This window comes from Pomacea canaliculata, linkage group LG1 (genome assembly GCF_003073045.1).
Source record: "Pomacea canaliculata isolate SZHN2017 linkage group LG1, ASM307304v1, whole genome shotgun sequence".
NCBI lineage: Eukaryota > Metazoa > Mollusca > Gastropoda > Architaenioglossa > Ampullariidae > Pomacea > Pomacea canaliculata.
Genome location: NC_037590.1, coordinates 32,506,204 through 32,520,183, shown reverse-complemented (window position 1 = coordinate 32,520,183; position 13,980 = coordinate 32,506,204). Strand labels below are relative to the sequence as shown.

At 35.6% G+C, this 13,980-nt stretch overlaps 1 protein-coding gene across 1 annotated transcript; it reads left to right on the top strand.

The window, feature by feature from the left end:
• The first annotated feature begins 45 nt into the window (after positions 1-45).
• LOC112563264 (endoplasmic reticulum resident protein 44-like) lies at positions 46-13,067 on the top strand. Its single transcript, XM_025237108.1, has 13 exons — positions 46-206; positions 2,546-2,621; positions 2,917-2,956; positions 3,228-3,297; positions 3,738-3,783; positions 4,549-4,733; positions 4,986-5,101; positions 5,302-5,359; positions 5,748-5,864; positions 6,329-6,440; positions 6,622-6,769; positions 7,085-7,199; positions 7,523-13,067. Exons 1-13 carry the CDS (start codon positions 126-128, stop codon positions 7,694-7,696), a joined length of 1,338 nt encoding a protein of 445 aa, XP_025092893.1. The 5' UTR covers positions 46-125; the 3' UTR covers positions 7,697-13,067.
• Positions 13,068-13,980: the final 913 nt, after the last annotated feature.

Here is a 13,980-nt window from a genome sequence, read left to right as displayed (position 1 = left end):
TTTATTTTCTCTAAAAAAAATAATCTCGGGTTCACGAGTTTACACGCATGCATAGCCGCCATAACTGTTTGGTTTCGATCCGGCTGGACTGTCTGCTACCAACTGTAACAGATTTACTATAGGACATGCGATTTGCGCAGTCCAAAATTATGTTGTTAACGAGGAGAAGAACTTCTTGGTGTGCTCAGATCATCTGTGGATTCCTGGTTTGTATCTTTTATGTTTTTTGTAAACTGTGATATCGATTCTGATCATGACAACGAACCGTCACCATGTGCGTAAACCGTTTGTTGAGAGAAATATCTAGCCGACAAGTGTAATTCACTCAGATGATTAAAAAAATGTTAACTGCCTTTGCCACAGAGGTCACTTAGAGTCAGTCAAACTACCTTTATAAACAGGGAACTAATTTTTTTGTGCATGTGGAAATTCGTATGCTGTTATGAGAATCTGTCAGCCCTACGAAAGTATAAACACTTCAGTAGATGATGTAGAAAAATTACAAACAATTACACTTACTATGTCGTAGCGGTATACAAAAGTTTTTATCACTTTGACACACCTTCATGCGCAGTGGTGATATTAAAATATTATGAATTAATTTCTTACGTTCTTGCAATAGTCTAATTATCTTAGTAATCACTGACCAGATTAATATATAAACTAAGTAAATTCACTAACAGCACAGATTGTCATAAATATTATATTTATGGCATTAAGAATCATTTTTTTTAGATTTGAAGAGGATAGTTATTGTAGTAATGGGAAAAAACAGTGTTTTATATAATAAACAAATCTCTCTAATTTGATTACAGTGCTTGGCATAAAGGAATTATATGGGTGATGTAACAAAAGCTATTTAGAGTGAGGCACTTTTGATTTGAAGCTGTTTAAAGTATTTTTTCAAGTTTCTTTATGACTACTTGTTCATTGATAGTAGTCATACTTGTGTGGTACAGAAAAGACATTGCAGAATAGCGAGTTATAGAAATTAGGTGCTGAAAATATTGGTGGCAATCTTATCAAACAGAGGGGAGTGGGATATGGAGTTGTGTGCCATTAATTTAATGAACTAGGTGATGAGGATGTTTTTTTTTTGTTTTTTTTTTTGTGCTTTGGTTAAAATTAGGCCTACATCTTGTGAAATTATGTGCCTTAGAATTTAGTTTTAGGGTGAGGTTTAGGGTTAGAGTATCTACTGGAAGAAGCAAACAGCATGGCATTATATAGTTTCTATGACTTCCATTTCTGCTTTGCAGTGTTTCTAATGGCTGGTGACATTTACACAGTTGTGCACTTTTGCTCCTAACTTAATGGCACAATGAGTAGCTGTTGCCATAATAAAATTTTTAACCTATTTGGAAGATTTCTGTGTAGCAGCATAGGACTACCTTTGGATCACTTATTTTACTATGTGATGTGTATTGTAAGAACAAGTTAATCTTAATTTGGGAAAAAACTTTTTTGATTTTGTAAGCTGTAAGTTAAGGGTTGTGGAGATGAAGTGTAGAATGCCACCAATATAGTGCCATGTCTATAGCACTAATGATCCAGTAATGTCATTTATCTGGTCTTCTCAGAACAATGGTGTATGATGTATACTCAGTGAGATTTGTTTATTCTGCCATAGCAAAATAAGCTACAGTCAGCAGTTTTAAAGCTGTTAGAAAAAGGTAGTCCCTATGGCTGTCACTTCCAGCAACAGCATTTGTGTCTTATAAAACTACTTTGAAGCTTAAATATGACTTGCAGTCTTCATCGTAAACTTTGAATACCCATGTCTGATAGTTGATTATAGGTATAGGTATAAGTATCATTGCGCCTGCTCATCCAGCTTACAAACCTTAACCCACCCAAACAGTCTGTCCCACATGTGTGTGCACACACACACACCCCCTTTCACACTCATACATATCAAGCCTTGTTCATCAGAATTCTTTTTCTTGCAATTCCAGTTGACAACTTGGGTGTCCCAGGTCTATGACCGGATGGGAATAACTGATAATTGATGGCTAATAGGGTGATTATCTTGAATCATGTAGCCTTTTGTTCATTCTTATGATTCACTCAAGCTTTTCTGCTCCACTGCATTATAAAGGCTAAATGCTACAGAAAGGCATTTGATGGGGAGATGGGAACTTCCCTCATGAAAAAATGGCCCTGAGAAAAGTGTGGTCTCTAACACCTCAAGTCACTTGCAACCTGAAAAAGGTCATGGGACATCCTTTAGCTTTTTTTTTTTTGCTTTGCTTTGGACTAATGATATATTAGTACTGCATGTACATTGAGCTTTGTGACATAAAAACACTTAAGATGATTGTCCATTAGGAAAGTCAACAGGCTTCATACTCTAGCAGGTAAAACTTTCCACGCCTCTTTAGAAAGTACAGAAGGTATAGAATGACATTATATTATTGATTTCCTTTTACCATTATTTGTCTTTTTATGCTTTTCTGAGTCCTCTTATAATGTGTATCACAGGTGTTCTATTAAAATACAGAGGCTTATTGTTTGAGGATGTTCTTTATTTGTATTGCAATTTTAGATCTGTATTTTGTTGGAGTCCAGTCAAGCAGGAGATGCTATAGCCTTGAACAATGACAACATCAACCAGTTACTTAGTAAGACTTATTTTGCTTGTTTTGTGCAGACTTAATAATAATATTTTGTGAAAAGTGTAATAATGCGTCTATCATAATTGTAGGTGGTTTAATTTTCTCCAGTTTTATGTTGTTAGTTTTTGTGCTGTTGTAAATTCTTGTTATTCATCATATTTTTTAGTGAAATTTCTGTATATTTAGGATTTTAGCACTCTGGTTCCTATTTTAATGTGTAATGAAGGCTGCTATAGTTACAACAATCAGTGAATACTTGGAGCAAATGGGTTAATATTCATTTAAATTTTCTTTGTTCCAGCCAGGAATGATTTAGTATTTGTCAACTTCTATGCGGACTGGTAAGGATTTTCAAAATAGCGTTTTACTGTCTCACACTAAGCATTATTTTTTTTATTATAGGAAATATAGGCCATAGTAAAATATTTTTCACTGAGTATGGCTTTGTTTGTTTAAACCAACTTGAAATACATAAAATAAGAACAGATTTGGTCAGTTTTAAGTTGAATACTAATTTTGGTATTCTGTGCGCAAGAACATGTAACTTTGTAAGGAGTAGTTTTAAGATGCTGTCATGTAATGGAATTATATATTGATATATTTGCTTTACAGGTGTCGATTTAGTCAGATTCTTTCACCAACATTTGATGAGGCATCAAGGAAAATATCTGAAGAATTTCCCGTAAGCTTGCCTCTCCCTCTTTTTGTAGATTTTCTTGTGCGCCTCTCAAAATCCTCTACCCCAACTATCACTTATTTACCTACGGCACACATCGCCCTTCTCTTTGTTACTGAGTGGAGCCATAGCTTTCAAATGCAAATTGTTTAATTAAGTTACCATATTTTTGGTGATTTTTCTGCTCAGTGATTAAAAGCATGAAGATATCACATTTTAATTGTCTGTTTTATGATGTCCTTAATGCTTTATAGAGGTAGTGTTGGAAGGAAAAAATATGTACTTGTAATACACCTCTTCTATCTTCCACCATAAGTATTAGCTGAATACAAGTGCTAAATGGAGAACATTTTGTTGTTTAATGCTGATATAACATGATCAAGTATAACCTAATTTTGTTTCATGTTAGTGGTTTATTTAGTGTTTGGCTTACTCTTTGTCTACAGGAACCAGGGAGAGTCACATTTGCTAAGGTGGACTGTGACAGAGAGGGTGAGACAATCTTCATTAATTCTACCAGATGACCTAACTGTTAGTAACTTAGGTGCTGCAGCTGCTCTTTAACCAAACCAATTATTGCTGTGGTCAGCCAGGTTTTAACATGATGGTCAGGTGCATAGCACTTGCTTGAGCACCAAAACAGAATTCTCTCTAAAATATTGATTGAGGACTAAAATGTTTGAGCATGGAGCAGTTTGAGCCCTGGTGTCCCACTGTGTAGCGGTTGAGGGCAGGTGCTATAAGCCCCTAGTGGCCACAGGCCAATAATTTGGTGAAAGTGCAGTTGTAGCCACTAAGCACCTCAGTCAGTCATCTGCTAAGTATTAAAGAAAGAGAATTAACAAGAACATTTTTTTTTCCCATAAAGCTGCAAGAAGGGTGTGATGAAATTTATTGCACAAACATTTTAACCTGAATTATGTTGCCAGCAGGCATAGATGCACCTAAAAGTAGACCATATTAGTGTAAATGGTTTATATGAGTGACTTAATTAAAATTAATTAGTGTGACTTATGTAAAAACTGCATAATTAAAAAAGTCAGAAAGAGAAATAGGAAAGCAAGTTGAATATTTTTATAAATGAAATTGATGATTATTTTGACTTAAAGCACATAAGTGATATACTGTGATCTTTAAGTTTGATAATATTTTGTGTAGCATATGTTTCACACTGTAGGGTGTTTTAAAAAAAATGTAGTACAATACTTTCTTCAAAATTATTCTCCAGTAGAGATTCATTATATATTTTCTTCGCAGTGACAATAGCATCTAATTATCGGATTTCCAAATATCCCACATTGAAGCTGTTCCGGAATGGACAGGTGGTGAAAAAGGAATACCGTGGTCAGCGGTCAGTGGATGCCATCGTTAGCTTTATCCGTGATGAACTTAAGGATCCAGTCATTGAACATGCAAATCTGGATGAGATGGATGAGTTAGAGGTATGTAGTCATGCTATCGATAGAGGACATTTGATCTTTTAATATCTTCAAAGAATCACAGAAAATCTGTGCCGTTCTGAACAAGTGTGTTATAAATAGCATGACTTTTCTTTACTTGTAATAATATTTTTTAACATAGTTGAAGGTAGGGCAGTGTATCTTATAATGTTCTACAGTTTAATATACAAGTTTGTTTTGCAGTTTGAAAAGAAACATGATAGAATTATGATGAAAGTGTTTTTTCACAAACAGACCAAGAAGCGCCACATCATTGGTTACTTTGAGTCCAAAGACTCAGAAAACTATCGGACGTTTGTGAGGGTTGCCAGTGTGCTTCGTGATGATTGCCAACTTCATGCAGCATTTGGGTATGTTGTCACTGGTGTCATTTGTCCTGACAGCCTAGTAGGATCATTGTGATGTTAAAATTCCCATACTGTGAAAACATGATCATTTTTAAAAGATAGTACATGACAGTTGGGGAAAAGTGCAATCAAGAGTGAGAAAGAATGAATGTAAATGACCACAAAATGATTTTTCATTTTGGATTTTCTTTTTTGTCTATTAGACCTGTTTCAGCACCAGAAAGGACTGGGGGTGATAGTCTCATTTTCAGACCTCCAAATGTAAGTAATGCAGATATTATGGTATAAAAATCTATAGTCCATTTTTATCTAAAGACATTCACATTCCAGTGTCAGTTTTGAGGGAATATCGTTCGTTCTTTCTTTCCCTCTTGTATAATTCCTAGATCAGATTGACATAAGATTAGGGTTGCATTGTTGAAAATGTTAGCAGTACACTGAAGTTCTGTGGCATGTATGTCATTAAGAGTGGGACCAGACCTGCAATGTTGGCAATTTTATGTGTGTGCGCGTGCGCACTCGTGTGCATGCCTACATGGAAAAGAATGATTTTGTCATCAAAAGTTACCATATGTTACTATAACTCCTAAGAAAAATCTTATGAGCTTATTTTGCTTTTGTAACATTTTTTGTAAACATATTGTTGCAGACTCAAAGACAAGATGTAGTGTACACAGGGTCAATAAACAACTTTGAGCAATTGTACCAGTGGGCATTTGACAAGTGTGTGCCACTTGTGAGAGAAATCACTTTTGAAAATGCAGAGGTCAGACATGTTTCCACCTACATATATTTTTAAAAATGTTTTTTCCAGAATGTATGTACGCTAGGGGTGCCCAACCTACGGCCCGCGGGCCACATTCGTCCAGTGAAGGTGCCTTATCCGGCTTGCTCATTTAAATCAAACACAACATAATTTCATTTTTAACGTCATGATTCTGGCAAACCCACCATGTTCTGGCCCACAAGATTTTATATCATGTCTCGGGGGAGGAAAGGTTGGGCACCAATGATGTACACTGTACTACAATGAGTGGTTTAAAACAAAAAGTAGGAATGCTGCATATATTTAGAAGATATTTAGTAGTAGATCGTGATGGTAAAGTCATGAAAGGATGGTAAATATTTCTTTAAAGTTGTGTGTGTCTGTTAATAGAGCATATAAAGCAATTCATTTATAGTACTTTGACCTATAAAGACATCTTTCAAACAAAAATGTTTGTTTGTCAGGAACTGACAGAAGAAGGTTTGCCATTTTTAATCCTGTTTCACCATCCTGACGATGAACAAATAGTGGAAACCTTTAACAAAGAAGTAGTCAAGCAGCTTATTGGAGAAAAAAGTAAGTTTGGCAAGCATTTCATAATGTCAAAACTATTTCCAGTTTTTTCCATATTTTTTTTTTTTTTTTTTGTAATTTTCTCCTCTGACAGTGATAATTTTTGGTTGCAATTTTTTTATGCATAATGTAAAGTATCCTTAATTGTTGTAAATTGTATTTTTATTCGTTTCTGTTTTTCCAGGTAATGTAAACTTTTTGATAGCTGATGGTACAAAATTTACCCATCCACTGCATCACCTTGGCAAGAAAATAGATGATCTGCCAGTCCTGGCCATTGACAGCTTCCGCCATATGTATATCTTTCCTCACAATGTCAAAACTGATTTAGAGTAAGTAGTCTTTTTGTGGACTCCTTAGATAATCCTCTATGGAGTTGTTTATATTGGTATAAATATCCCATATTTTCATTCATTTGTAAATGGATAAAGGCATGCCCTGTGTGAATGCATGCGCATGTTTACTTGTGTATATATATATATGTGCATGTATGTGTGCTTGGTCATAATACTTCAGTGATTTGAAGTGTGAGTAAGCCTTTTTAGCGATATGCTTCATAGGCAATATGTATCATGGTGTGTTTGCATGTGCACATGCATAATGGGATGTTGACATGATATTAATGTGAATGCTGCTTGTGTCTACAGAAAACCTGGATTGCTAAAGCAGTTTATTGATGACCTTCATTCAGGAAAACTTCATCGTGAATTTCATCATGGTCCTGATCCCACAACAGCAGACCCAATACCACCAGCACCAAATGTGAGTGCAAAACAGTTGTATTGACTTTTCCCTCTTCCTTCATTTGAAAATGTTTCTAATTGTGAAATACAATTTTGAATTTTTAAATTGTGTTAGGGTTGGTCATTGAATAAAATAATGTCTATATAAGCAGAAATTATTTAGGGTTCATTGACAGTTTGAAGTATATGTTTAAAAAATGTTTTTAATTAAAGTTAAAAAGTGAAAATTTATACTATGTAAAAATTGTTTTTGTCATTATTTGGTCAATTTCAATTTTTGTACTTATACTTCTAATTAATATAAATTTTAATTCTAATTAATGTTGTGTGTGATCCATACAGGACCAAAACGAAGCAGAAGAGAAGAAGGCTGAGCATATTCCTAAAAGCACAGATGATGACATACAGCCACAGCAGTTTCAACAGCAGCAGCGTTTAACTGAACCCCCTGAGTCAACTTTTAAGAAGCTAGCTCCTTCCCGTAACCGCTACACTATACTTCGAGATGAGCTCTAGCTGAAATTTTCAGACATGTCATAAACTTGCAGCTCTTCTCTCTTCTGTGGTGGTGATTGCTCCGTACATTCATGTCGAAAAAAATATTGATATAATTAGTATAAGTAAGCCACTGCTTACATTTTAAAGCAGTTTTTTTTTAAGCAGATGTCAGATTAAAAACTTTTTTGGGGAAAAAAATGACTGTTTTGTTTTTATGTAACTCATTAATAATGGGGGAAGGATGGGAAGATTATCCTGAATCTGCTTATGAAAAGTATCTTTTCCAAAGATATTTTTTTTTTGATCATTTGTTTCAATCATGTAAGACAGTTTTGTTTAATTTTCATACTTTTAATTGAGCATCATGACTAATGAATATTCCATATAGGGTGATCAATGATTTTGTAAAGTAGATGGCACAGAGGCTCCTCTCATTTGTTGTTAAGGTGCTTGACTTCAAAGCAGTTGTTTGTGGGCTTAAGGCTTTCTCAGGCCAGAGACTAGACAAAACCAGCTATTCACCCAACAGTGAACGGGTATTTGATTTATCAGGAAAGATAAAAGACAACAGAGGAAGAGGGTTTGGCTCAGCCTTCCACTGGCTTTTTCTTACAGTTTACTGCCCTTAAGGCAACTAGGCTGTGAGAGTTTTAAGTAGTAAGCAGGAATCTGTGCAGGTAGTGTTCGTGTACATGGGCTCATCATCATAACTATTGTGAAATTTAATTTATTATGTTATTAGCCTTGGTTATTTCTATGATTGAAAGAATATCAGTGGAAAATTAAAACATGCACAAACTGATGCATTTTGCATTTTATTTATTCTCCCACAGCATTTTATTGCAGCCACTTAGTGAACTTCTTTGAATTATTTGATCTATGCTGTCATTGTTGAACTACAGACATAGTTGTGCTTATAAATGCTAGGCCTCCTCTGCAGTTGCTGTGAGTGAATGGGAGGAACTTTTGTGATGTTTTTGTTGTAATTTTTCTTGCAAGGGAGTAAAGAAAAGAGATGGAGGTCAAGCTGGTTTATGAAGGTTCCTTTTGAAGGTGTTTTTGGTAACAGTCTTGTAAGGCAAAAATAATCCAGGAAGGTTTTCATACATAAGAGCTTTGTTGCATATTATGTTTAAAAACATAATTTACGTTGAAAAGAAGGACTGCTTTATTGTCATTTTGGCATGTTGCACTTCTGCCTAGAGATAGCCTTCATCGGTTGCTTGTTTTTTTGAAAAAAAAATTTTCAGCAAGCTAATAGGTTATCCTGTGTTAAAGACAGTCTAAGAAAACAGTTTAACCTTTGTGCAGTCACTGTTATCTGCATTAAAGTAAAATATGGTGTAAAATGAAAGTTTACAGAAGTCTTGACTGGTGACACAGATACAGTTCCTCTAGACCAATACAGTTAGAATTCATTTTATTGCAGTTGAGTTCTTAAATATTAGATAAAGTTTCTGCTTTCTTTACATTAATTCATAACAAGGAGTCACAGAAGTAGATAAGCAGCTTTGGTAAAGGATTAAGTTCATATAGTTTATGCCTGCCTTGTAACAGCAACCGTGGAAGTTCATTTTAGTGTTGTTATGGATGTGTTCAGATATAATCTTTTCCAGCCTTTGATTTTATAACCTATGTGTAAACATGGTATATTTTTTCCCATGAAAACATCTTGCTGAGAGTTTTATTTTTGCAACTAGATCCACCTCTATAAAGGGACTGGCTGTTAACATCAGCATTCAGGCAACCTGTAGATTGCATTTTAAAGAAGATATGCTCAGTAGTTGTTTGCATATGCATGCACACATCCATGAGGGTTGACATATCCTTTGTGCTTTTTGCTATACACGTGCATGTTTGTCAAGTCATAACATACAAATTTGTAACAGTCATACAGCAGAGTTGTGTCTTTCTGCTACATTGACTTTGTTTTAACTGTTTTTATTTGATCTTTAAGATTTTATCTTTTCCTTTGCTTATTTGGACAGTCTGATGGTGCAAGGGTCAACTGCTTGCCACCAGTACAGTGAGGATTGGGTGTCCTGGGTTCCGATCTTGCCATACTGTTTTTCTTTTTATTTCTCTTCACATAACACCCATTCACAGGGGCAGCTGCTTTGCTGTGATATAGCTGTGGTTGCTGGCTCAGTGTAAAAGACCAATATCCTTCTAGTTATGCTTTCTTGGAGTGGAAAATTCAGAGTAAATAACTATAGATCAGTCTCTGGAAAGTGCTACCAGGAACCAGCTAGTTTTATTTTTTAATTGGCCAGGTCAGGTGGTAGTGTCTTTTTCTTGTTCTTTTCCACTTTATGGTGGAAGAATGGTGCGGTCTTAAGATATGTTGAGATGAGACATCTTTACAAGTTACGGCAAGTGTTGTGACTTCAAAGCAATGGTGAATGGCATGCTATGCACATCTGTGTGAGTGTGCATACATGAGTGCTGTTAAGAGAGTGTATGTGTAATGAAGCAGGAGTGGGTGTGAAAAGATGGATGTTAACTTAAAGATGGTAGAGGTCTAGAAATAGGCCTACATCCACAGTGGGAAACTTTAAATCATTTGAGCTTTGTCCAGTACTGAACAGTTTGAAGGAAACATATAGCAGAGGTGCTTGTTTCTCTAGAGTAATTTTTAATGATGCCTGATTTTCTTTAGCATTTCATTTGCCTGTTCTTATTTTATATTGGTGCTTATGAAACAGGTCAGGCATTCAGAGTAGCTGAAGTAAAAGCTTAAGTTCTTTATGTAGCTTATGTCCGCCACTCTTTGTGTTTATAACAGGAACTGTTAGAAGTTCATTTTAGTGTTGCTGTGGAAATGGAGGTGTCGGGGTTTAATCTTTGTTTCCAGCCTTTGATTTTATAACCTATCTGTAAACATGATTTATATATATGTCAAAATAATTTTGATAAGGTATTAGTGGAAGAGATTGCTAAGAAAAACTGGTGTCTGTCAGAATTTGATATTTGCTTCCAGCATCAGTCAAATTTATTATTAGGTGGCTGGTGCTTTTGTGATATCTAGTGTCTGTACAAGGCATGTGAAATGTACATGCAGTAAAATGATGGTGGCGGAAGAAAATGCATTACTTGCCTTAAAAATTTTAAATCTTATATTTCACTTTTCTCTTTCCCAATTAAGAGCAAGCATTATGATTTCTTATTTTAATGTAAATCCATGTTATAATTTAGATTTAAGGTTTGTTACTCTGTTCAGCAATGTTTCCTGGAACAAGATGTGAATTATCAGCAAGACTTGTTGTGAATTGAGAATCCTGAACCATAAGCACTAAGATTTATACATGGGCATAAGAATTTATTCTTTGAATCTCTGCATTATTCAGAAATGATTCAGGGTGTTGTGTTTAGAAAGTTATTACTAAAGAGCAATTGTATCAGTAACAGTAGTGGGAAGAATCAGAGCTGATGATCTCATACAAAATTTAGATGAGAATAAACAGACTTGCATAATTATACATTAACTTGAAAATGAAGCACGCTCATGCAATACTCCAACATAAGTATTCTTAGAGTGGTAGGCAGTAACAGTTCTTTTAAAATTATAATTAAGCTTTCATCAAGCCTGATGTGCCTGTGCAAAAGAGATGGGGGCGGGGTGGAATGAGAAAATGTCAGTGTGCATGGAATATAGCTTTGTGGTGTGTGTGGAGACATAGGTATGGCATCATTAAACCTGTGAATCTCTGGTCGTCTGTAAACATTTGTCAGTCATGATTTGTTTTTCTGTGTAAGGATGTTTATACTTCTAACATTTTTTTATATATTGCATAAAATTTGTAATTTGCTACCTAAAGAAGCAGTATGCAGTCTGTTGTGCTTTGCTGATCTGTCAAAGGAAGATTTGATTTAACGGTCTGTAAATGAGCATTAGGTATAGCAATTAGAGTATAAAGGTTGATGCGAATGATATGACCTGATGATTTTTATGTGTGTGAACATTGTTAAATGGAGGATGTGCATTAGTTTATCAAAGCAGTATCAGTGAATTAAAAAAAAAATGAACATATGCATTTAGATTGACAGCATCAACAAGCTTAGGTTTTTGTGAATTTGCATGACGGTTAATTTCCAGTTTTCCTAGTTTGTATTTCTGTGGCCACTGGATAACTATTTTAGGTGGGCAAGGATCGGCGTCAGCCATAGCTATTGTAGGCAGGTAAAGATTTAAAACATACACATCCTGATTGGCTGTGGCAATCAAAAAGGTTAAGATAATTCCTTGAAACAACCTTAACCATACAATGATGTAGACATTTCTTTTGGGAATTACGTCACTGGTCACCTAAGGGGGCCATTGTAACTGTGGTATGCAAAGCATTTGACTAGTTTCTACATGTAAAATATTGTTGCTATGTTAACATCATGAATATAAGTGACGAACTACCATATGTAACATTGCCCTATATCTGGTGCCATTCCTTATTAGTTTTTGGTACCTGATTTGAAAAAAAGTGAATTTGAATTCCTGGCTGTAGACCTTAAGCCTTCATACATTTTTCAGTACTGTTTTTATTGTGTAGTGATAATGAATCTGTCAGCTTGTAGAATTAGAATGGTTAACTCAGATGTGTGGGAATGACAGGATGATTAAGACTTTCATCAATTATACAAATTTTATTATTTAAGTACTTTGCTTAACACTGTGTTAGCCTAAATGAATTTTTTTTAAGAAGAATAAATATTCATGTTTTTGTGATTTTTTGTGTGTGTGTGTATGAGAAGATTTATAAAATAATTTTGACATAGTAAAAGTGCACTGTATTACAGATCACGTGTAGGTGTTCCTCTTTTTCTGTCTTTGTATAATTATGTTTAGTTATCTTCAAACTAGAGCCGGTTGAGAAGTATACAATCATGGGAGATAATCATGAATGTGTTCATGTTTTATACTGGCATGTACCGTGACATTGTGTGCTTCTGGGTTCGTAGTCAGGTGATGCTGTTTCATCTAGGATGCAGTCAAACCTGTCGCGAGTACTTAGGTCATAAATGTTGATGTTCAGATTACAGTGTGTTTTGCAAGAAGGGAGAAAGAAGAGTTGAACAGTCTGTAGCACACATGAAACATCGATCGTTGAACAAACCAGAAACTGGTATTTCTAAATTTGAAAAATACGAGGACCTTTCCAAGAATGCGTGCATAAGAATGTTAAATGTGAACTGTGTAAGGAAAATGTACGAGTTGCTAACATTTACTATTTAGCTCTGCAAAGCTTTACTTGTGTTACATAAAGCGAGGCAATTCATATTTTTTCATGGGATTTTTGGACGACGTTGAAATTTTTTTTGTTTTTGGTCAGTTGGCTAAGATATTGTTATCATGTTATTTTAACACCGTTTGCATTAAAGTGATTTTTGAAGCGCTTGTGGTGTGTTCTAATAGCTTCATTCATCCCTGCTCAAGAGATTTTTTCCTGTTGCTATTTGCTCTCACACATGCACCCGACTCAGAGACTGTACGCCGGCGCCCTGTCCCTCAAATGTATGGCCTGCTGTATAGCAGGGATTGAGAGTCAGGATTGAAGGTGTATATCGATCCGGTGACGAGCAAATCAGTTAAGTAGTGGCTGATGACAGCATGTAGATGCTTGGGAGGAAAACAAAATCCTCGCAGACTAAATTGGAGGTGGGGAACTGCATACTAGCAGGACACCAGGGGCATTGAGTTGGAGTATAGTTCTTGCCGCTGTCGTACATGCCATGAAGAACAGGAGGGTGTTGTAATTCAAACCACAGTTATCGTCGGTTTCAGTTTTCGTCGATTTTTTCCCCCCATGCGAAAAATTTATCTCGGATTTCGTCGGCGTGCGAAAACAAAAAGCAACCCACGAGTTCTCCTGCTCAGTCTGGCATTGTTTCTCGTGTGAGCATCACCCCACGCGTCTGGCCAAACAATTCCATTGCTTTCCAGTTATTTTGTCCTTTTTCTAAAAAAGAAAAATTGATTGCGATTGCTAATACTACAGTTACATTTACCGTAAATTTCGGTCTGTTGAGCGCATTTCTTGAAACCCTGTCTTGAAACGGATTACCGACACTTTTTTTTATATATAGTTTATTGACTACCAAGTAGGAACCTGTACAACATGTTCTTGAACAGACTCATCATGTTCAAGGAGAGAACATCCTGGGGAGCATTGTCAACAAGGACGGTGGAGCGGACGATGACATCAAAAGTCGCACCAACAAGGCCAGGCATGCCTTCAAAAGCCTACTCCCCATCTGAAACTCCCGAACATTATCCTTCAGCAGCAAGACTCACATCTTCAACACCAATG

Excerpts from the sequence above, each read along its gene's own strand:
- LOC112563264 (XM_025237108.1), top strand. The coding sequence starts at position 126 with ATGCGATTTGCGCAGTCCAAAATTATGTTGTTAACGAGGAGAAGAACT. Across the intron at positions 207-2,545 it reads AGATCATCTGTGGATTCCTG|ATCTGTATTTTGTTGGAGTC; the intron begins GTTTGTATCTTT and ends TTGCAATTTTAG. Across the intron at positions 6,441-6,621 it reads GCAGCTTATTGGAGAAAAAA|GTAATGTAAACTTTTTGATA; the intron begins GTAAGTTTGGCA and ends CTGTTTTTCCAG.